The 21,765-nt window shown below is 41.6% G+C and overlaps 2 protein-coding genes across 3 annotated transcripts; both read left to right on the forward strand.

The window, feature by feature from the left end:
- The first annotated feature begins 2,127 nt into the window (after positions 1-2,127).
- LOC115796211 (uncharacterized protein CXorf38 homolog) lies at positions 2,128-4,719 on the forward strand. 2 transcript variants are annotated; one of them, XM_030752504.1, is made up of 6 exons: positions 2,128-2,369; positions 2,508-2,642; positions 3,579-3,701; positions 3,909-4,058; positions 4,164-4,367; positions 4,460-4,719. In XM_030752504.1, exons 1-6 carry the CDS (start codon positions 2,166-2,168, stop codon positions 4,586-4,588), a joined length of 945 nt encoding a protein of 314 aa, XP_030608364.1. In that variant the 5' UTR covers positions 2,128-2,165; the 3' UTR covers positions 4,589-4,719. The 2 variants fall into 2 exon arrangements, with proteins under 2 accessions (XP_030608364.1, XP_030608365.1); XM_030752505.1 differs by having other exon boundaries at positions 4,230-4,367.
- Positions 4,720-13,752: 9,033 nt separating this feature from the next.
- On the forward strand, positions 13,753-20,838 carry LOC115796513 (SH2 domain-containing protein 1A-like). The gene is made up of 4 exons (XM_030752942.1): positions 13,753-13,913; positions 20,249-20,309; positions 20,401-20,539; positions 20,712-20,838. Exons 1-4 carry the CDS (start codon positions 13,762-13,764, stop codon positions 20,780-20,782), a joined length of 423 nt encoding a protein of 140 aa, XP_030608802.1. The 5' UTR covers positions 13,753-13,761; the 3' UTR covers positions 20,783-20,838.
- Positions 20,839-21,765: the final 927 nt, after the last annotated feature.

The following is a 21,765-nucleotide window of genomic DNA, read 5'->3' on the forward strand; positions in this document are numbered from 1 at the left end:
TGCTGTTCACCAGAAAGAGTCCAGGTTTAAAGGTACCTTTTGGTAATTTGCTCTGCAAATTTGACCCCAAACCTTCACCACATATGGAGCACTGTTTAAACAGTAGTTGTGCAGAAATGTTGTGGGGTGTGCGCTAGTGTTTTTTTACTTTCTGTATTTCTTTTTAGCCCCTCCACGATTTCCTCAAGAGACTTGTTAACGAGAAAGCGCGTTTAATGACTTGCCTGGTTAAATAAAGGAAAAACTGAGTTTCATGTTGTGGTACTAATTGGTGTTACATTAAAGTACAGTCTAGCCTTAGTTCAGCTTCAGTTTATATCTGTTCAGTGCACAGATGCCTCAGACAAAGTCATAGCATCCATTAGCATTAGTTAATTTTGGATATTTAAACACAGTAATTTACAAGGACACTGTAAACTCCTCATTTGTTCCAACTTTTCAGCCAGAGGCAACATGCATCTTTTATTTACAGTCTATAGTTCTTGCAAGCTATCATCAGTGTGTTATTTATTTATTTATTTTTTAGATGCAGTGGGCAGACGGTTTTGGTGCAAAAACTCACACAGAGTTGGCAACTTGCTAGTGAGCACAGCAGGTCATGTCGCAGCTTCAGAGCCAGCTATTCCTCTCTGCAAAGGAGACCAAAGCAAAGCTTACAGGAGAGCATTCACCATGCATTCATTATGTTTGAATATGTGAATATAGGCAAGGGCTTGCTTACACAGTCGTTCAGTCTGTATTTATAGTCAGTGTTGTGTTTACAGTTTGCTTGTAAGTCCAAGTGATTAAAGACTGATATTTGTGAATGCAACTTGATTTCTCTTAATTGCAAAAAAGGAAGAAAAGTACCTTAATGTCAGTCCATTCTGTGTTGTATAAAGGTGTTCTTTTGCGGCAACACATTATGCAATTAGTGAGACAGGTCTCTCTCTCCCAACAGGTGACACACAGACACTTGTAAAGGACCTGCTGGCATCACACTTAAATGCACTGAGTAAGAATCATTTGTCATTGTGCAGGAGTGATGTTATGAACGCATGCATTTTAACCCAAAAAATGATCTTTTGCTTTACATAACAAATTTGCATTTAGTGCCTAAACTCAGCCATGCCTCGGTGCCTAAACCTGAGCAACAAGCAAGTGAAAAGGAAACAAATCAGCTCATGAAAACAAAGCAAAAAAGAAAAAAGTGCAGAACACACTGGAATAGAAAATGATCAAAAGTGACTTCAACCTGCTAATGCAGACTTTATGGCACTTTTAAAGAGGACTGATATTCTTCAGCTTCTCATATTGCTGCAGCTGGCGCTTCAAGGCACAAACATCAAAAGACATTAGGGTGGAGGTAGAAATCACATCTTGTTCATTCAAATACCTGACAAAATGTGTTTATTTGTGCGATGCATTCATTATTTAGTTGTAATGAGGATAAATTGGCCCTGTAATGTCAAATATTCATCATCTTTTTTTATATTTAGAATATATTTTTTAAGTAGTTGTCCCCTCTGTGCATGATTTGATCAAACTACAGCTTCTTACTCCTGAACTCAATCCCCCCCAATGCTGCTGTGTGTGGAGCTGCTGCTGTTCATGTGTCTGTGGGCTATCATCAGTAATAATCTGGACTCTGTCATGAAGCATCAGCTGAGGCGCTCATGAGTCAGCCTTTAATCTTTGCAGCTGTTGTGAGTAAAAAAGCAGTGGGCTACCAACCCAACAGGATCAATGGGAACCTTTGGGGGGAAAAGAAATGCACAAATGAGCTCTTGGAGATTTCTTGGATAAAATGTGGGAGCTCATCCCACTAATTGCTGCGCAGCAGTAGCTTTGCTGCTTTGCAAACCTTCACAACACCACCCCTGGACAAACAGGTGTAGGCCAGAAAGCAGTCCACACCCCAACATGCCCACATGCTTCCTGTAGTTCTCTGCGGGTATTTGTACTGTGTGACAGCTGAGGTAGCCTCCCCCACACAGACATCTCAGAACACCTTTCCCAAACACAGCAATTTTATAACATTTGAATGGAGCTGTTTCTTGAAAGCAGTCACGGCAGCAGTAGCAAAGCAAACGGCGCCATCATGCGGCCACTGCGTTGTTTGCACAGACTGGGCGGAGCTGAAGGCGGTCTGCTTCTCCGTCACATATACAGGAAGAAAAGCCGTGATGGTCCGCGCGGAGCTGCTGGCTCGTCTCAACGACAGAGAGTACACAAACTGGCTGAAAGCAGGACGCTGTCTGCTCATACTGAAGGATGGCCTCCACCCGTTCACCGACCGACACATGAGAGCTTTCCACGGAGATCTGCTCAATCAAAACGCCCTGCTCCGGAACCAGTGCCAGTTTTCCTGTAAACCGAGAGGGAATAAGGTGCGTCTCATCCTTTATATTGCGTTGGTGCCATTCAAATGCAGTCACCTGTGGCAGCTGCGCGACCACCTGTCAGTAGATCTTCAACTTATTAACTTGCATAAGTTGTAAGCAGTAGGCGTGTTTGTGTTTGCGTAGCTCTTCTCGGCATGCAGGGTGTGTTCAGAGTGGCAGAGAGTGATCCTGAGACACCACAGACAGCCTGATGCTACAGTCAACTGGGACAACTGTTTCCCTCCGTGCTGGAGGACAGACCACTGGGAAGTGGCAAAGGTAGGCTGCGCACAGCAGAAAGCCAGCTTTGCTGCTTCATCAGGACACACAGCAGTAACACGAGCTGTCACCCCAGCTCGGACACAGCAACATAAACTGTACTGCACTGTACTACAGGAGGCATTAACAAAGCGACTGTTGAGGGCATCAGTTGCCCGACGTGGACTGTTTTGTTGTTACTTTATGACCATGTTAGGAGGTAAAAGCAGCTGTTCATAGGAACTTTACTGGCAAAAATGTGTCACGCAAGTCCATCGATTTTCGTAACTGGCTAACTGGCAACTTGTCAGAGAATAAACATTATTTTCAATCAAGCGGTCTCTGGGCCCGTGTGGGCGGGGCCTTAACCAACAGGTTCACGGGAGGGCTGGAACCGGTCCCAGGAGGCAGAGGGTGAGAAAGGAGGCGATCCTTAGAATCAAAAATAAAACGAGAGCTAAATGAACAGTTCAGTTTTTGAAATAAAACGATGAGCTTTATGCTAAAAAGCCTGTAAGTTCAAAGAGAACAGCAAAAGCAGATGATCACAGAATCCATTCAGAGGCAAAGCCGGTCACACATCGAGAACACTCGGCCGTCTTTGCAGAGCGTTTGTTGGTTTGGAGTTTTTTTTTTTTTAATGGATTCATCATGGCTGTAATTTAAAGTAGACTTGAGTAGTTCAAAACTGCTTAACGAAATCCTTTTTAAAACAAGAATTTATTATTATTATTATTATTATATAATTTTGTAATTAAAAACTATATAATAGCAAATGTTTACTTTAAAACAATATAAACTCTACATTTGAAGGAAGATGTGGACTTTATAGAGTTTGATAAATTCTGTGATGCTGATCTTGAGTAGCATGTATTCAGTAATCAGAAGCCTCTGAGGTCACCTGAGTGTGTGAGTCTCATGGAGGTCTCTCTCCCCTCTCTCTCTCTCTCTCTGCAGGCCTTCATGCCACGAGGTCAGGCGAAGGTGAAGGGGGCAGATAAATTTGATGCCCCCGCTCTGCTTAACCTGATCAACTACTGTGCATATTTCTCATCAGTGGATCCAAAATTAGTTAGAGAGGTAATCATGGATTTTGTTAAAACAGGAATGTTGCACTTCTGTGCTGTTGGGCTCGAGTTTTAATGTTGTATCTAATTAGAGTAAGTGCAATTTTTCAAATTTTCCAAAGTGCTGTTATTGCTAGAGGTTGCTGAGATTTTGTTTTTGTTTTTTAGTGCGTGATCATTGTTTTAAGTGGTACTCAGTAACGTGTGTGTTTGTTTCCAGGTGATCCGATACAGGAATGAGCTGATGCATTCTTCTGAGTACCGTGTGACTGATGAATGGATGAGACACTACTGGACCACTCTGAAACACTTTGTGCGCCAATTCAGCCAAGTACCAGAGATGGCAACAGTTGGCAAAGAAATAGACGAGGTGAGTGTGTTTGTGTTGCGCCGCTGCTTAAAGATGCCCTCTGGTGGCAGCACACTGCTGTGTGTGTTGTGTTGTGTAACAGCTCCTCTGCATTTTCTTGCCCAGATGCTGGCCATTGATTTGTCAATATATGTGTCTGATTTGGATCAAATGGATTCTGGTGGCTTGAAGGATGGATTAGAGACTGATCAGGCCAGCCATAAGGAGACGGGTGCTGATGAGGTCAGCCAATGGGAAGCTGCGTTGCTACAAGAGATACTGCAGGAGCTCCTGCATGCTGCTGCTGAGGACGGTGATGCCCAGACACAGGTGGGAAAAACAAATGAAGATGTTCAGATAAAGTTGACTCATAATAAAAAATGAGTGTGTTTCATGACTTCTACTGACTGTCTCTTCTTTAGGATACGGAGCAGTTGGAGAGTCTGGGTGGGTTCCTGCAAGCCAACAAAGATCTTCATGAGAGGTTTTCTGCAGAGCTTCAAGCCATCAACTCTCTAAAGACCAAAGAAAAAGGAGGAGGAAGTGAATGAGAAGCTCTTTGTGCTCTGAGTCTGTGTATTTACTTAAAACACAGATCATCAGAACATAAGCTGCAGAACAGTGACAGATTGTATTTCTAAGCACAGTTTGGGTTTCCCTTTAAAACTTTATATTAAAACATATGAGAAAATCTTTCGAAGTCTTTCTGATTTTTTTTTTTTTTTTTTTTTTTTGGGCACATTTTTCAGTTTTAACTTTCAATTGTTTGTAATCAAAACTGAAAGCAGAATGCACCCCCACACTTGAAAAGCCACATTATGAGTTACTGTCAAAAAGACAATACAGAAATGAGAATCCTTATTAGCAAGCTGTAGTCTAGATGATAAATGAATATTACGTTCCTTTCTGAGCTATGAGTCCATGAATGACATAAATATTTAAAAATAAGTTTTAATGTTTGAGCAACAGGCCCAACACTGATGTTAACAGCCTATAATGTTATAATGAGTTCTCCATCTATTACTGGTGAATTAACTAAAAGCAGTTGTAGTTGCAGTTGGGCAAGGGACATTACTTGGCATCTTAGGTCATTTTAGCTATTTTTCCCCATAACTTTGAAGAGTCCAGGGCTCTTAAACAGTGTCGGGATGTAAAATATAAATAAAATAAACTGAAATCAGTGTAGTGGGATGCATGTATACATGCATGAAATGGTATAAAACGTGCTACTAGAGTGCTTGATTGAATACATTATATTTCCTGAAGTATTCACTCATCTACCTTCACACACATATGAACTTAAGTGACATCTCATTCTTAATCCATAGGGTTTAATATGATGTCGGCCCACCCTTTGCAGCTATAACAGCTTCAACTCTTCTGGGAAGGCTTTCAACAAGGTTTAGGAGTGTTTGTGGGAATTTTTGACCATTCTTCCAGAAGCACATTTTTGAGGTCAGTCACTGATGTAGAATATGAAGTTCTGGTTCACAGTCTCTGCTCTAATCCATCCCAAAGGTGTTCTATCAGGTTGAGGTCAGGACTCTGTGCAGGCCAGTCAAGTTCTTCCACGCCAAACTCACTCATCCATGTCTTTATGGACCTGCTTGGTTACATGTTGGAACAGGAAGGGTCCATCCCCAAACTTTCTTACAGATCAAAAACCTAAGTGTGTCAGTAATCAGACCCTTTACAGTTGCACTCCACTGGAAATCTAAATTATTATTATTTTAGTGATTTCTGACTGAATTATCCCCTATTTGTCTTTGCTTGAGCAAAAATAGAGGGATTATGGGGTATGCTGCTCAGTTTGACTTCATCAGGTGAGTGCAGGTAACAGTTTGAAGAAAATAGTATGAAACCCAAGGCTACAAAATGACTTGAAAAATGAACGATAGAGCAGCAAACTGAGACTGGTTTGTAATTTGCTCAAATCCAAATTATACTTTATCAAAAAGTAATACTTTTCTTTGAGCTCTCTATATTTTATAAAATAAAGCTTTACAAAGTTTCTCAGACTTTGCTGACTTTTTGTGTAGTCTTGCTGTCTTTGTAGGACTGACAGCAAGTTTAACATTTAGTAAGTGAAGGAGCGCTGATTAAAAAAGAAAAAGAAATGAGAGTAAAAATGCATTTCCTTTCAGCCATCATGACTGTAGGTATGCATCCAGGCTGATCTCAAGCTCCGCTGTCAGTGCACTCAGGACGACACCAGCGCAGAGCAGCCGACAGCCACCACCTGTTCTTTTAATCTTTTATTCTATTTGTTTTATAAGCGTGTGCTTTATGATGGGTCTGTTGGAAGTGCTGTCAGCCATGCGCCTTGTGTGTTAAAGCATGCATGTGAAATAAAAGAATTCATTTTAAATGATTTTCTGTTTATGTTCAGTTCAATTCAATTATATTTTATTTATATAGCGCCAAATCACAACAAACAGTTGTCTTGAGGCACTTTATATTGTAAGGTAAAGAAGACCCTACAATAATTACAGAGAAAACCCAACAGTCAAAACGACCCCCTATGAGCAATCACTTTGTGACAGTGGGAAGGAAAAACTCCTGTTTAACAGGAAGAAACCAGCAGCAGAACCAGACTCAGGGAGGGGCAGTCATCTGCTCTGACCAGCTGGGGCTGAGGGGAGAGAGAGAGAATGTAGAGTGACATATAAACAGAGTGAAAAGAGGTGAGTCAAAAAGAAACAGTCAGTGCATCATGGGAACCCCCCAGCAGCCTAAGCTGCTGGGGGGTTCCCATAACTGGGGGCAGCATAACTAAGGGAGGGTTCAGGGTCACCTGATTCAGCTCTAAATATAAGCTTGATCAAAAAGGAAAGTTTTAAGCTTAATCTTAAAAACAGAGAGAGTGTCTGTCTCCTGAATCCAAGCTGGGAGCTGGTTCCGCAGAAGAGGGACCTGAAAGCTGAAGGCTTTGCCTCCCATTCTACTCTTAAGTATCCGAGGAACCACAAGTAAGCCAGCAGTCTGAGAGCGAAGTTCTCTATCTGTGTGAGGTCTTTGAGATAAGATGGGGCCTGATTATTCAAGACCTTGTATGTGAGGAGAAGGATTTTAAATTCAATTCTAGATTTAACAGGGAGCCAATGAAGAGAAGCCAATATGGGAGAAATCTGCTCTCTCTTTCTAGTCCCTGTCAGGACTCCTGCTGCAGCATCTTGGATCAGCTGAAGGCTTTTCAGGGAGCTTTTCGGACAGCCTGATAATAATGAATTACAATAGTCCAGCCTAGAAGTAATAAATGCATGAATTAGCTTTTCAGCACCACTCTGAGACAGGATGTTTTTATGTGGGTGAAACTTTTGCAGGCTCGAAGTCTGGCCCTGCATCATGAGTAATGAATAAAAATGAGACTGTGGTTAGAAACCACATCATCAGACTTCCTGTTTCCACCTTGTGGCCAAGAGACCACTCTGATAGTCGCAGAGGAGGCAAGCAACAGTAAACAACTGACTCTGGCTTCCTTGAGAGAGAGCGGCACTCTAGTGTCAGTTTGCTTTTTTGGACCCTCCCAGAAAACTTCCCCACATGGACTGTCACAGAGACAACAGGCACTGACATCTGGCCCTCTCAGGCGGAAAGGCCACTCAGGGAACTCTGCCAGCGTCATCTATTGGGAAACCCTTATCAACTTTGACAGCCATATCAGAGTTGGGCATGGAAAAACTCATCTATGGGGGCCAGGCTCTAAAGAGGAAAGAAAGCCCTGATTAGTACTATACACTATGGCAGTCAGTGACCTTTACAGTGACAGTTATGTGCTTGCAGTATAATGTACCATCTTACATGTTTCTGGTTCACTAAGAGCCCAAATACTCATCAGGTGGTTGTAGGTAGCAAATCTTGAGAGTACTGAGAATTTTTCACCAGGTGTTTTTTTTTTTTTAGATGCGAGGTCATGTTTTTCTTTCCCTTCAAGACACTCCAAAAGTGTTCTTCGGGATTCAAGTGAGGTAACGATCACAGGTTTCACTTTTTTCTCCTTTTTTCAACTCTCATGAACACGTTAAAAGCCATAATATGTGTAAAATCTTCAAAGCGGTTCCATAAAGTACTGAAAAATATTTTCTAAATGATAAAAACATGCCATCCACAGCTTGCATGGTGAGACAAGGAGAAATGAGAGGTGGATTTACATCTAATTACTGAGGATGAGATTTAGAAAGATATCTGTAGGGGTTCCTACAAAAACAGTCATCGATGGAAAGAGTCTGACTGTAAGATAGAAATTGGATTTTTTTTTTTATGATGCCACTGACAGTGGATTATGCTGATATGATTCACATATCTTCTGGGACAAACGGGGACTGCAGGGATTTTGGCAACACATATAAAGAAGAGAATTAAAACATAATGAAAGTCAGTATCCCACTGGACCCGATGTTGTTTTTACTTGGAGACTCGCCCCAAAATGTAACAGGCAGTGAAGAAGACATATGCAGTATATATAATGCATGCACACTTCTGGTGACTCCTAGAAAAGTGATAAGTGCAAACTGGAGGACAGGATTTTACCAACATGAACTGAATGGATTCTGAGACTGAAGCAAGAAAATATAACAGCAAAACTGCAAAAGAATAAGGACATTTGGTCAGAATTACCATGAAAATGAAGTTTCTCATAAAACAGAGTCATTGCATTTACTGTGCATGCACACCATCCACATGGTGGTGACATGCGCAGCTCCAGTAAAGCCCACTGAGGCAATAATAATGGGATGTCCTTTGGATTTCAATTTTGATACCAGTCCTTTACATAAAAATGAATCCAAAGGCTGTTACCCACAACTGAAATTGTGTCACAAAAATTTCACACAATAGTAATAAAAAGAAGCAACATAAACACGGCACCTGTGTGATTGTTGGGGCTTTCTCTCAGATATTGAGGGGTCTTTACCTCTTTAGATAAAGCACCTTGAGGAAACTGTTATGAATTGGAGCTATATAAACACAACATCCATCCATCCATTTTCTTCCCAGCTGTCTTAGGGCAAAAGGTAGGGTACACACTGAACAGGCCGTCAGTCTTTCACAGGGCCAAAACACAGACACTGACAGCCATTCACATCCATGACCAGATTAGAACTACCAATTAGCTTAACCCATGCATGTCTTTGGACTGTGGGAGGAAACCAGGGAACCCAGAGAGAACCCACTCAGACACAGGGAGAACTTGCAAACTCCACACAGAAAGGCCCTGGACAGGGGCGCAGCTGTATACTTTCTGAGGTGTATGCGGACACATTTTTGGGCGCCCCCCCCTTTCCCCTTCCCAGGGGCGGGGGTGGTAATGCTAATTAGCAAGCTAATACTAACCGCTCAAAGCTGCTCCCGCTTGTTAATTGAGTGAAGGGGCCTACACATGTAACCAGAAAGCACATCTAAAGCGTAATCACAGTCATTGTGAACCTGTAGTTACATTTCTCGAGGTGCATGTCATTTTTCTTAAAGGCCTTTCACAGCTCCACTGGTGCTGAAAACTAATGTTTGACTATGGCTTTCTGAATACAGCTATCGATTATTTTCAGAATGGAGTATTGTATCGATTATTCCATCAATTAATCACGTAATCGGATAAGAAATAATTTTTCATACTAACAATTCATCTGCTCATTTTAACTTCCGTACTGCAGTTTTTCTCTATGTCACATGTTTCAGACTCAAGGTCTGCGGGCCACTTCCGGCCCACGATCTAAGTTTATACGGCCAGCAAGATGATTTCATACAGCTATTATTAATAGACAGCGGTTAAATGTGCTCCCACCACTTATACTACAAATTCCACGCACTGCAGCAGCTGCCGGCAGGCCAAGAACTGTGCGCTAACCCGTTTTCCCTATTGCCGATTGATCAGTGATCAGCGGATAAAACATCGGTCAGCACTTTTTACAGTGACATTTAAGCTGCCTGACTCTCCAAAAAATGACCAAAGGAAAAGTGGAAAACAGGGATTTTCCAAACAGGTGGGAGGCAAAAGACCTGAACGCTGACATCGGAGGTAAACCATCTGTCTCTTTTCCTCACTTGCGCTGCGGGGAATAGAGCGGATTGGTGGGACAGATACGGAAAAGAAGAAGAGGAGACCTGCACAGGTGAGCTGACAGTGCATCACTGCGTCACTCAGCAGGAAACGCTGCGCAGCAAAGTCCTGAAGACAGAACGCGTCATAAACACCGAAACACAGACAGGGAACTTTGTAAGAGGCAGTTTCAGTTTTTTCTGGAGTAAATAGTTTCTGAATTTGGTGACGCGCCTTATTACACAGGTGCGATGAGCTGCCTGAGGAAATCTGTCAGTTCACAGAAAGTGAAGGAAAAGCCTCAGCAGGGCTCCGGGAAGAAAGGTGGCTGAGAGAGTCGACTTTTCTCATGAAGCATCATAATGCGTCCCTGCAGCTTTGGGGACTGGACCGCGTGATAACTTGTCTCCACCGCTGTGTTTGCAGCTGCGCTATTTGCTGATAAACTGGACACACTGCGCAGTTTATGCAGTGTTTTTCCGACTGAAGCGCAGAAATTCACATTACAGTTTTTACCTGAAAAATTTGCAACTTTTCATCAGTTTGAAATATATTAATTTTTCCTAATGTGATTTTTGAAGAATATAATTTTATATTTTATTTAATGTGTTGAGGAAAAAGGCTGCTGTATTCTGGCCATTCAAATTTATTTTACTGATTTAAATAATTATTTTTAATCCTGTTCTGCCCGCGACTCAGAATGTGTCTTCAATTTTGGCCCGTCCTGTGATTGACAGACCTACTCTACGTGAAACAAACAGCGGTGGATGGAGCAGCTACAAAGTTCTCTGTTCTTCATGTTGCTGATCAGGTGGTTGAAGAAGGACCTCCAGCTGTTTCCCAATAAAAGTTTTAAGGTGGTTACAGGAGTAAGCGCTGCTGCTTTGGTCTGAGCGCACAGTAACGGCTCCGACAGACTGCACTAAAACAGCTGCTGAAGTGTTTTTGTTGAAAAACTGGGGGCTGCATGAGTAGAAAATTACGTTTCTACTGTAGGTCAATTTTTAATCGCTAATCAGGGATTAAAGCATAAAAATATTCTGACGGAGACACTTGATACTGAAGGGGGGGTCCGGCACCAAACAATCGCACAAACCAAACCACCAGATTGTGGTTATAGTGATCGTTCTGGTGGCTACAGCTGATGTAAGGAAAAAATAGCAGCTGACATTCTCTGCACAGCCAGTAAAACCACACAGACAGTGGAGGCGTGGAAAAAAACTTGTCAGCGATGATCCACTCCAGTTAATTCATTCCTGAAATTTGATCTTCGTTTTTCTTCTTACTTCTCATTCATGCTGGTTGTCATTTCGATTTCTGCAGCCGCGAAATCAAGTGCGCATGACCTTAGGGACATCAAACGTGCACATTGTGAACTTTCCCTGCGCTGTGGTAGATTGTAAATTGCAGTGAAATAATACAGGCGCAAGCAGCGATAAAAGCGGCGATCTAGCCGGTGCGGAGTCCGCGGGGTGGGCTCCTGTTTGCTAGAGACAGCAGAGCTCCGAAAGTGAAGCGTCCGCTAGCTAGAACACTACACACACACACACACACACAAAACGCACCATCCGCATCCTCTCAATGTTTACTGTGTTCATGTGTGCAGATCACTTATTCATGGACTTATAAAATACAAGACTTCTATGACATAACTTACCGACTGTCTTTAAATGGGACAGGAGGAGGGGAGGTGAAGGAGCGCAGGGGCGCCTAATCAGCGCAGCGCCTCTGTTATTGATCATATCATATGCACAGCTGTTAAATACAGAAAATGCAACTAGAGAAATATTTTCCCACATCGTTTTGGCGCCCCCCTCTTGTGCGGCGCCCCTATGCATTGCATATAGCGCATACCCCCCTTTTTGCGCCACTGGCCCTGGATGGTGGATTCAAATCTGGAACCTTCTTACTGTGAGGCAACAGTTCTAACCACTGCACCATCGTGCTACCTGCAGTGCCAGTTGTATGGAAATGTGAAAATATTAGTGTCATTTGTATCAATTATCCAGCCGTGTATTTCACAAACTAGTGCGAAACTTACAGCGATTATTCCATACCAGCGGTAACGCTGCTCTGCCATTTCTAAATTACCACAAGCATTTTTTCTTCACAGGCTCCTCCGGGTCAGGCTTCAAACGTGACGGTCCTCCACCCCTGTGACGTGGTGCACACCTGCCTGCAGCTGCGCAGTTTTATGCGGCTGAGCGGGAAAATACGTCCGTTTAAACGCCTGTGTAAAATTTCCACGTTTACTCATTCTACGTTTCATAGCTTGAGTTTCAGAAGCCGTCGGCAAAACTTTTAAATATTTATAAATAGAAGTGAGCGGAAGCAATCAATGTTTTCTTCTTCTACTGAGGCTTAACGGTAGCTGCTATTCCTTGGTATGGCATCAGCGCCATCTCCTGGAGTTAGTGAACGCCTGCAGTATCGGACGGTCCTTTTCTCCACCCGCCTGCATATGCAGTCCAGTACTGTCCTAAACCCCTGCTCCAGGGGGGAAAACAATAAAAGAAACCAACATGGGAGTATATGCAGGCAGGAATATGACTGAAAACATAAAATAATCCATAAAAGCAGGAAAATCCAAGGAGGAAGATATTCAAGCAGGTGTGAGAAAAAGGGTTATACTTTACATTTAATTTGAAGCAAAGGTACACAGTGGACACATTTAAAGTGCTCAGTAAGTCCTGATCTATTCTCAGTCATAGTAAAGGGGGTTATTAAAGCATAATCTTCTAAATGACTTCTCTACTGTGGTGATATACAGCTGATTTACATTGTGCTTTGTAAAAAATATCAAGCTTATTACTCTCAATGTATTACAGCTTTATAATGTGCAGTTGTATTCTTGGTTTTTCCCCTTGGGGCCTCATGAAACTACTGACAGGTGTCCCGCTCCTGCAGATGAAACAGGCAGCAAGCTGAGATGCGATGTGTACCACCAGCTACAGGTTATTTATCTGTCACCTGGTATTCTACTGACATCATTGTGTTGTTAATTAGTGCGGTCAGGCAGCTTTTATGCTACTATATTAATGGCATTAAGAATATTTCTTATAATCTTTTCTCTATTATTAAAAAAACACAGCATGTTGCTGGGGGTATTTTTATTTATTTATTTAAAAAAAAAAACAGCACTGTTGATAGTGCCACATTAAACCACATCTATGACTGAGGTTTTGTGTTTGCATCTGTGTATGTGCATCTGCGTGTCAGAGTGCATGTGTGGTCTATATGTTTTTGGACACATCTGTGTGCTTAAAACCACTCTTATTTCTGAGTCCAAATGATAGAGTCCAAATATACATTGTGGTCATGCACATGCATGTCAATCTTTTTTTTTTTTTTTTTTTTAAATATACATCAGCATTAAGAAGTCTCAAAACTGTCAGACACAGCTGATCTGTATTAGTCTCTGCTTTTCTCTTTTGTGACCTGAATAGCAAGAAGACAGTTCAAAAGGGACCAGACAGCAAAGAGCAAAGCAAACTTTCGCTTTTCGACAGATAAAAGGCATTATTCAGGTTAAAAAAAGTGCAGAAGGTGTGAGGTGCAGCTGCATGACACAAAAGTGTGAAAACCAGAGAAGCTTTTCCTGCCTCGTAGCCTTTCACACACTCCCCTGCTGCTTCTCTCTGCTGCACCTTGGCAAACAAGGTACAAATGGGCACCCGCCACTGAGGCAACATGGAGAGCGAGGGGAGGCTGGTCCAGTCCATTTACTTTGGGAGCATTGGGAGCGAGGCCACGGAGAGGCTGCTGGAGAGATTTGGACACGACGGCAGCTTTCTGCTCAGAGACAGCAGCACCGTGCGTGGGGCCTACTGCCTGTGTGTGAGGTGAGCTGCTGGAGGAACGGCGCAAGCTGGGCCGAAAGTGTCAGTTTTCTTGTAGTTATGTCACATCTTCATTAGTTTGTTAGGCTCTTTTTTTTTTAACGTAAATGTGTATTTTTCAGTCTGTATGCAGAGTTGTATTTGTAGTATTTGTAGTATTTGCTTTGTATTTCACACAAAAACACGTTGAGACAAAGTTGGTCATGTTGATGCAGAGTTCACACAATACCTCCTTTAAGGCTGGAGATCATGACTGCTTCTAAGTAATGAGTATCTTAAAAGTATTTTAAAGGAACAAAGACACAAATTATGATTTAATCCTTTTAATTAATGAGTACCGCTGGATTAGTTTATAAGAAAAAAAAAAGAAAACCTCACAGACACAGAGAAAAGCCGTAGCTGGCCGGCAGGCTGCTGTAAGGTGACAGAGACGCTGCACGGCTGTGCTGCCCACCTGGGACACAATACACACTGAACGAGCAAATCCTCTCTGAAAATGAGACAGCACAAATCTATAATCTCTAACTCTTCTAATGCTTCCAGATATTTCAATATATAATCTCAGCTGTTGTCATTACTAGGGTATTATTAGGAGTGCTGTATTATAGAGAACCTCATATTACACTGGATTTTTAGGCTGTGGGCTGTTGCGCATTTCAATACATGTGTTTAAAGGTGAATAAAGCTCTTAAAGAGTTTAAGTAAAGTTTATTTATGCAGCATTTTACACAGATGTAAAAAAAAAAAAGTGCTGTAGAACAATTAAAGCATGGTATAAAATAGAATAAAAATGACCAAAAACATACATAAAAGAATGTCAACAGGAGGTCTGATTACACAGTTTAAATGCTGCTCAGTTATGTTGCTGTAAAGAGTAGAAACATTTTTAACTAAAGGTGGTAAACTGACTGAAAGCCTCACACAAGGGACGGCGAGCAGCAGTGCGTTCAACAAAAGCTGACACGAGCGGTCTGGAGCTTGTCCATTTAGTGCTCTGTATGTAAGTGTGAGAAATTTAAAATTATTTCTAAAATCAGCTTTGAGTCAACGTAAAGGCAGTGAAACAGGAGTAATGTGAGCTCGCTTGCTGGAGCGTGTTAAGAGTCTGGCTGCAGCATTTTGCATCGTTTGGAGGAGGTGATTTTTCTAAGCTGATAAAAAGGGCATTACAATAATCTAGGCACGATGACACAAATGCACATTTTAGAAATGTTCTTTAAAAGAAAGAAACAGAGATAGAGCGAGCATTCAGACAGGACAATGAGAGATTTTTCACAGCACAGGTTACCAAACCAAACAGTCACAGATCACAGTGGCTTTTGCCTTCAGAAGGTTTTTCATTTTTTTAATTCCCTCTATAACAAAGGGAGAAAAGTGCTTGTCTAACTTTTACTAATGGCCAAAAAATGCTTAATTAAGATGTAAAAAGGAGTGTTAGGATAACACAGCCTGCACCCCTAATATGAAAAGAAGGGAAATATTAAAACATTAATATCTCCCTTTGCCCGTATTACTCTTGATATTTGGTGACACTGAGTGATATGATAAATGCATTAAATTAGACCTTCTTTTATATTTTCTTTGAGACAACATTACACTAAATCTAACATAATCTGCCTTTAATATCACTAAAACACAGAAAGTCAACAAAAATGAACAAAAGTGTACCTGAACTAGAGCGCATGAATTCAAAAACAGAATATGAAAAACCTACTGAGTTATTTAATCTTGTCTTGTTTCTAGTATACCACCATGGCCGAGGTGTTCCTCTGTGCTACGACATTAATCTGTTAATCTCTAATATTAAAGATGCTGCTGTGTGTTACTTGAAAATTCTAACAGTGAACATAATGTCATCTCAGCTACTCAGAACCTAAAATAGTTAATATTTTTGTTAAAGCAAAAAAAATGAAGGCAGGCACGTCCTGACTCTTTAGGAGCTGCAGGTTTAAAATACGGAGGAAAATGTTTAAGAATAATAACATTTATGAACACCAAATTGCTAATGACAACTGACAAATCAGGTGCACGTATAAATAATATTTAGTAGATATGAAACACTCTACATTTAGTATACCAGATGTCTTAATTTTGTAATTAACCCATCCCTGGAGGGGGAATGGGTTGTTGCTGGTTGCTGTTTGGTTGTTAACAATATTGCAGTGAAACTAAAAGTCCGATTCATACTGAATTTGCATGAAAGATGAGCAGTGACCCCAAGAGCACCTGAATAAAATTTTGCCATAATTGGGTCAAGGCTAAAAAAAATCCAGAAAAAGTGGAAAAAAGAAATCCCCATCTCTGACCCTCTGGAGTCGACGGACATGCCGGCGCATCCAAATAACCCTTAAGGTGACGTAGCAACAAGATGCAGCCTCGATGAATCTCCGTTTCAACTTGTGTCAAAGTGCAGACTTCAAACTGTGTACCAGTTTTTAAATTGTGTTGTTAGACCAGGTAAAACTAGAGTTATGATCAATAATTTCCGCCATGCTTTTTACTGTATATTGTCCTCGTGTGTGATGCACATTTGGTGCTGAAAGAAATGGTAAAAACTGGATCTTTGATAATAGAAAATGCTTGTTAACAAACAAACAAACAAACAACCAAACACCCCCCCCCCCCCCACCATCCCCGGCATCCTCTTTCCTATTGGTGGAATGAAAACATTATATGGCAGGGCGTGGCATTTGGTTGCTGAGGAACAGGTGAAAGTTGTGGGAGCGATGGGAGTGAAAGAGGGACAGCGATATTGAGACTGAGTTGTGAAATTTTGAGAGATTTTAGCATGTTTGGAGTGTGTACTGTAGTCATGGACGAGGGAGATGCTAGCCAAAAAGCCACTCAGGCAGACTTAAGCGTAGGTTGACCATACGTCCTCTTTTTCCTCTTTTTCCTCTTTTCAGGTCCTCTGAAATATGTCTGGAAGGAATTTACTTAGCCACAGACAAATTTAAGTGTGACACGCTGCACTGGCGTCATTCCAAGGTGCCCATTTGGCATGATAAACAACAGCGAGCTGTGATCTAAAAAAAAAAAAAAAAAAAAAAATAATGCCAAAATGTAAATGCCATTCTACAGATTAATTGCAAAAAAAAAAAGTACAGCTGTTTTCGCTGTGGAACCACAAAGCTGGAAACATATAGTGACACCACCAAAGCACAAGGCGGCTGTGTGAGGGGAGAGCTCTGTTAGGTTCAGACCACCGTTAAATAAAAGAAGACACAGAAACCCGTAGTTGATCTTTGTACCTGCAGGGAGAGTCTCAGTCAGCCAACACACGTGTGTGTGTGTCCGAGTGAGAGTCTGACTTGCTTCTTCCTGCTGGCTCTTTTATTTTAGCATCACGTGAGTGTGTGGGGTGTGTGGGGGTGTGTGTATGTGTGTGTGATGTCAGGACACAGGCGTTACCTGCTTTCCTCATCTGGAGGGTTTGGGTATGTACGAGTATGTTTTGTCCTTACAATCTGATTGTCATGTGCATGTTTATGATGAACACTTCCAACAAATTGTGATACATAGAAAAACAGTTAAACACTTATCTATTCTTACAAGCTCCTCTTCAAAACCGACAGAATCCTTTGTATGACCTGGGAAAGCGGAAGATGCAGTAACTGCAGCCGAGGAGGTTTCGTGTTTCACACTGTCAAACATCATAACAGCCACAGGTGAATGGACTGCACCAGTGCCCTGCTGGAAAAGACATTTCCAGATTCAGATGCAGCAACAGAGTTTTCAAGTGCACGCACCAAAATCAAAGCTATTGTCAACAGTGTCATAGCGCTTACTCATAGTCACAGTGTTTACTCTGCACTCAAGGAAATACCATACTGTTATTACAGATGGGAGTAACTACAATGCAATAAAGATATTCCCAATAATAATGCAGTATTTTGAGGAGAAGAAAGGTGACAGTTGCAACACAAATTTTCGAGGACTCAGACGTGATGAGGAGGGGGAAATTTGTTTGCAATGTCGAAGATGTGGTTGCACAACATGTCTCTTTTCAGTGTGGGTTGCCCCGCAGACATGCTGAATACCTGTGCTCACCACGGTGCAGATACACTGAATGTTGAAATTGAGAATGTCATCAAATTTTACCACTACTTCCACATTTACAACGGGGCACACTGAGAATCTGAAGTATTGCTGTGAGTTTGTTGACGTTAAACACAAAAGGCTCGTTTTCCACACCATCCAAGACACGATGGCTGTCATTGTTCCCTGGCATTGAGAGGATGCTGCAGATGTTTCCAGCAGAAGACAAACAAATTCACATTCCTTAAAGTTAAGGGAGTCCTGGCACAGAAGCACAAAGATGGACTTGGTAAGGGCTGCGACCAGTTCTGTGCTGATGTACAAGGTGACCCCCCATGGAAGAGTTATCCCCTTCATGTAGATGGATCTGAGTGACACTCCAGATTGAAAAGATGTTTAAAGGCCTGCAAGCACACCAGAAATGGACCGAATTAAAAAAAAAAAATCATAGCTCCCTTAAAACTTATCAGATTCATCTGATATTTGGTGCACAGTTGTGGAGGGCCAAGAACAAGTGCCAAAACTGACCACCACCTGGATCTGATCCAGATTCTGGATTTGCAGGCTACTTAATTTTAACATGGGAAACTCCATTTAATGCATTATTTTGGCCCCATCTATGTTTGTGAGATGGACAATGTTCAAATCTGCTAAAATGGTGTGCGTGTGTGTGTGTGTGTGTGTGTGTGTGTGTGTGTGTGGGGGGGGGGGGGGGGGGGGGGGGGGGGGGTTCTTGTTTGAATAATAACTAAAGAAGCTGTCAAATGAGTGTAGTGGAGGGAAAAGTGCATTATTTACATCTGGACTACAATAATAAAGTGCAGTCTTTAAAATTAAAGCCATCTTTTGCCTAATGGGAGCAGTACAGGTTGGGTTGAGTTCTTGATAATGTTGCTGGCCCTCTTATCTCGGCTGCTATCATTAAAACTGGCTCCAGACTGGGAAGCTTGATTCCCACAATCCCCTGTGGTGTCTAAACTACCCCGACCAAGTCCCTCCTGTTCTCTGCCGTGAGGCTGGTGTACTGTACTGCACTGTGTATGCAGAAATTCACTAAGACCTGAGAGGGGAGTTTGGAGTTTGAAGCATCCACATGAGCTCCTTTGTGATGTGAAGTCCCAGGAATTTGTTCTCTTCATTCCTCAGCATTTACATGGAGATAAAGGATTAGATTTGTTTGTCTTATTTAGGTGTTTGAGGCACAATCGTTTTTGATGAATTGTTTTATTGATTATAAAAAACCAAAAAATATCTGCGCACATCAACATTTACTGCTGTCACTTAAATAAAAGTTCTGAGAACTGTTTGAGCCATTCAGATATGCACATTGTGATACATGTGGCCGATACAAAGAAATGTTGTCATGGTCCTGGGCCCAGCGTTTTGTGTTTAGCTTTACTTTCCCTGAGTTTTGTTATTTTCAGTTTATTTTAAGACTCTTGTTCCCTTTGTCCCTGCTTCCTTGGTCTTGTCTGTTTTGTCATATTGTCTAGACCCTGACCTCCTGTGTTTTCATGTTGAGTTTATTCCTAGTGTTGTGATTAGTCTGCGTCTCTGCCCCGTGTCTGTGTGCCAGTCCCCCGTATGTAGTCTGCGTGCACCTTGGTTAGTCACTTCCTGTATTATTTTGACAGTCTTGTGTTCCCTGTGCTTTGTATTTAGTTTTGCTTCCCTTATGTTATTAGTTTCATTTGCTTCACCTGTTTTGCCCTGCTGATTCTTCTTGCCCTAATTACCTGCTGTGTATTTAAGCCCTCAGTCTTCATCTGTTCCTTGTTGCGTGATTGTCGGTGTTTCCCCTTCCTGCTGTGTGTTCCCCAGTTAAGTAATTCGTAGTTCTCCCAGGCTTGTTTTCGTGTTTTGCCTTTGGTTGAGATTTTGTTGTTTTTTGTCCTGTGAGCCGCAGAAAAATAAAGCTGGAAAAGTTGGCTCGTTGTGACGCGTCCTGCATTTTGGGTTTTGCCCTTCCACCACACAGCCAAACGGTGACAAATGTAGCTGCCACATGCTGGCACACCGTTAATCACGTTATCATGATTTGCGGGGTGATAATGTGACAAGCAACAAAAATGGAAAATATGACTATACACGATAATCGGATATTCTAAAAATAATTACAAGTTGTGGTGTCTACTTTCAGTTCGTGAAACACAAACATGAAATCACTGAATCATCCGCCACCCCAAACCACATTTCGTGTCTCTTTCACATTTAATCATGAACATGTGCACTTTCAGAGGCAACAGATTTCATTTCAGAAAATCATTTGCGCTTAAACTCTCCTTTTTAATTTTTTACAGGAAAGCGCCGTTCGTGCATACCTACAGGCTCATGCGCTCTGCTGATGGCTGGTGCCTTCAGGTGGGGGAACATGCAGATGTGGATCATGTACACAAACACAACATAAGGAGGACATTTATAGTTTTGCATGTGTGTGCGTTTGTGTGATTAGCAGGATTCAACAGTCAGAACACCGACATTTGGGACTCTGGAAGCACTGATAGAGAGCTACAGAAGAGCTGCTGTAGTTGGAATCGCCCCACTCATGGATCCACTGGACAAAACACAAGTACAAAACAGCTTCGGCGAAGGTATGACACACAAATACACACATATACGCACATGCTTTTCCTACTTTACTATAAGTCTGCAAATCTTCCACACCTACTCGATATTACACTTCTGGTCCAGTAAGGCACTCATTCTGTATTGACTCATAATCCTCTCAGTCACCTTTAACACCATCTCACTGATTTCCACCAGAGTTTCTCTACATGGAAATGAACAGTAGCAGCACTTCTGTGTACCGAAGCCATCACGCTGTTCATCTGTGAGACGATCAGAATGGCAGAAACCACAGCGCCTCACTGATCTGCACGCTGTCTGCCACTCTGTGATTTTGTTTCTGTATTTATTTCAACTGTCTGTGTTGCTTTAGTACTGGTTTTACATTATATATATATATATATATATATATATATATATATATATATATATATATTAGGGGTGGGACTCGATTAAAAAAATTAATCGAATTAATTACAAGCTTTGTAATTAATTAATCAAAATTAATCGCATTTTAATCGCATTTCAATATTTGACATGAGAAATATTAATTTAAGTTTAGTTGATGAATAAATCAATAAACATAAGCTTAAACTTCAAAATTTTGTTTATTTTCCCACCAGTCTACTACACAGACCAACGAAGGGTGGAAGTGCTCCTGTGATAAACTCCTGAAATTAAAGTTAAGCATCAACTGGATAGTTTTATTCAACATTAATGTCTCACTTGTTATAGTTGGAAATTAATCATTCTCTCAGCTGTATTCCTTGATGTTGAAATGTGTTATGCTTGTTTTAACACTTATTTTGAATAAAAGACTTAAAATTAAACCACAAAAAGGAGAAAAAGTTCGTTCTCCGTTTAACAGCTGCTTTTACACAGCTGTGCTTCACACTCACGGTTGCTAGGCGACATGAGCTACCTGAGGTGAGGGCAGGTGACGCTGATATGAAGGCGAGCCGCTCACTTCCGGCCTTTGCGGTCTTCGTGGGCTACGAAAGACGTGGGCCGGGTCCTTCGAACGATGCGGCCCCTAATTTGGACATTGTGCGTCGATATAATCTGTATGCCGGGAACTCGTGCACTGAGAAACGTTCCACGGTGCAAAGTGCGATTAAAATGCGTTAAAATTTTTAACGCGTTAAGTTCCCCGTAATTAATTAATCGAAATTAACGCGTTAAAGTCCCACCCCTAATATATATATATATATATATATATTATATATATATATATATATATATTAGGGGTGGG

This window comes from Archocentrus centrarchus, chromosome 17, assembly GCF_007364275.1.
Source record: "Archocentrus centrarchus isolate MPI-CPG fArcCen1 chromosome 17, fArcCen1, whole genome shotgun sequence".
In the NCBI taxonomy this organism is placed as follows: domain Eukaryota; kingdom Metazoa; phylum Chordata; class Actinopteri; order Cichliformes; family Cichlidae; genus Archocentrus; species Archocentrus centrarchus.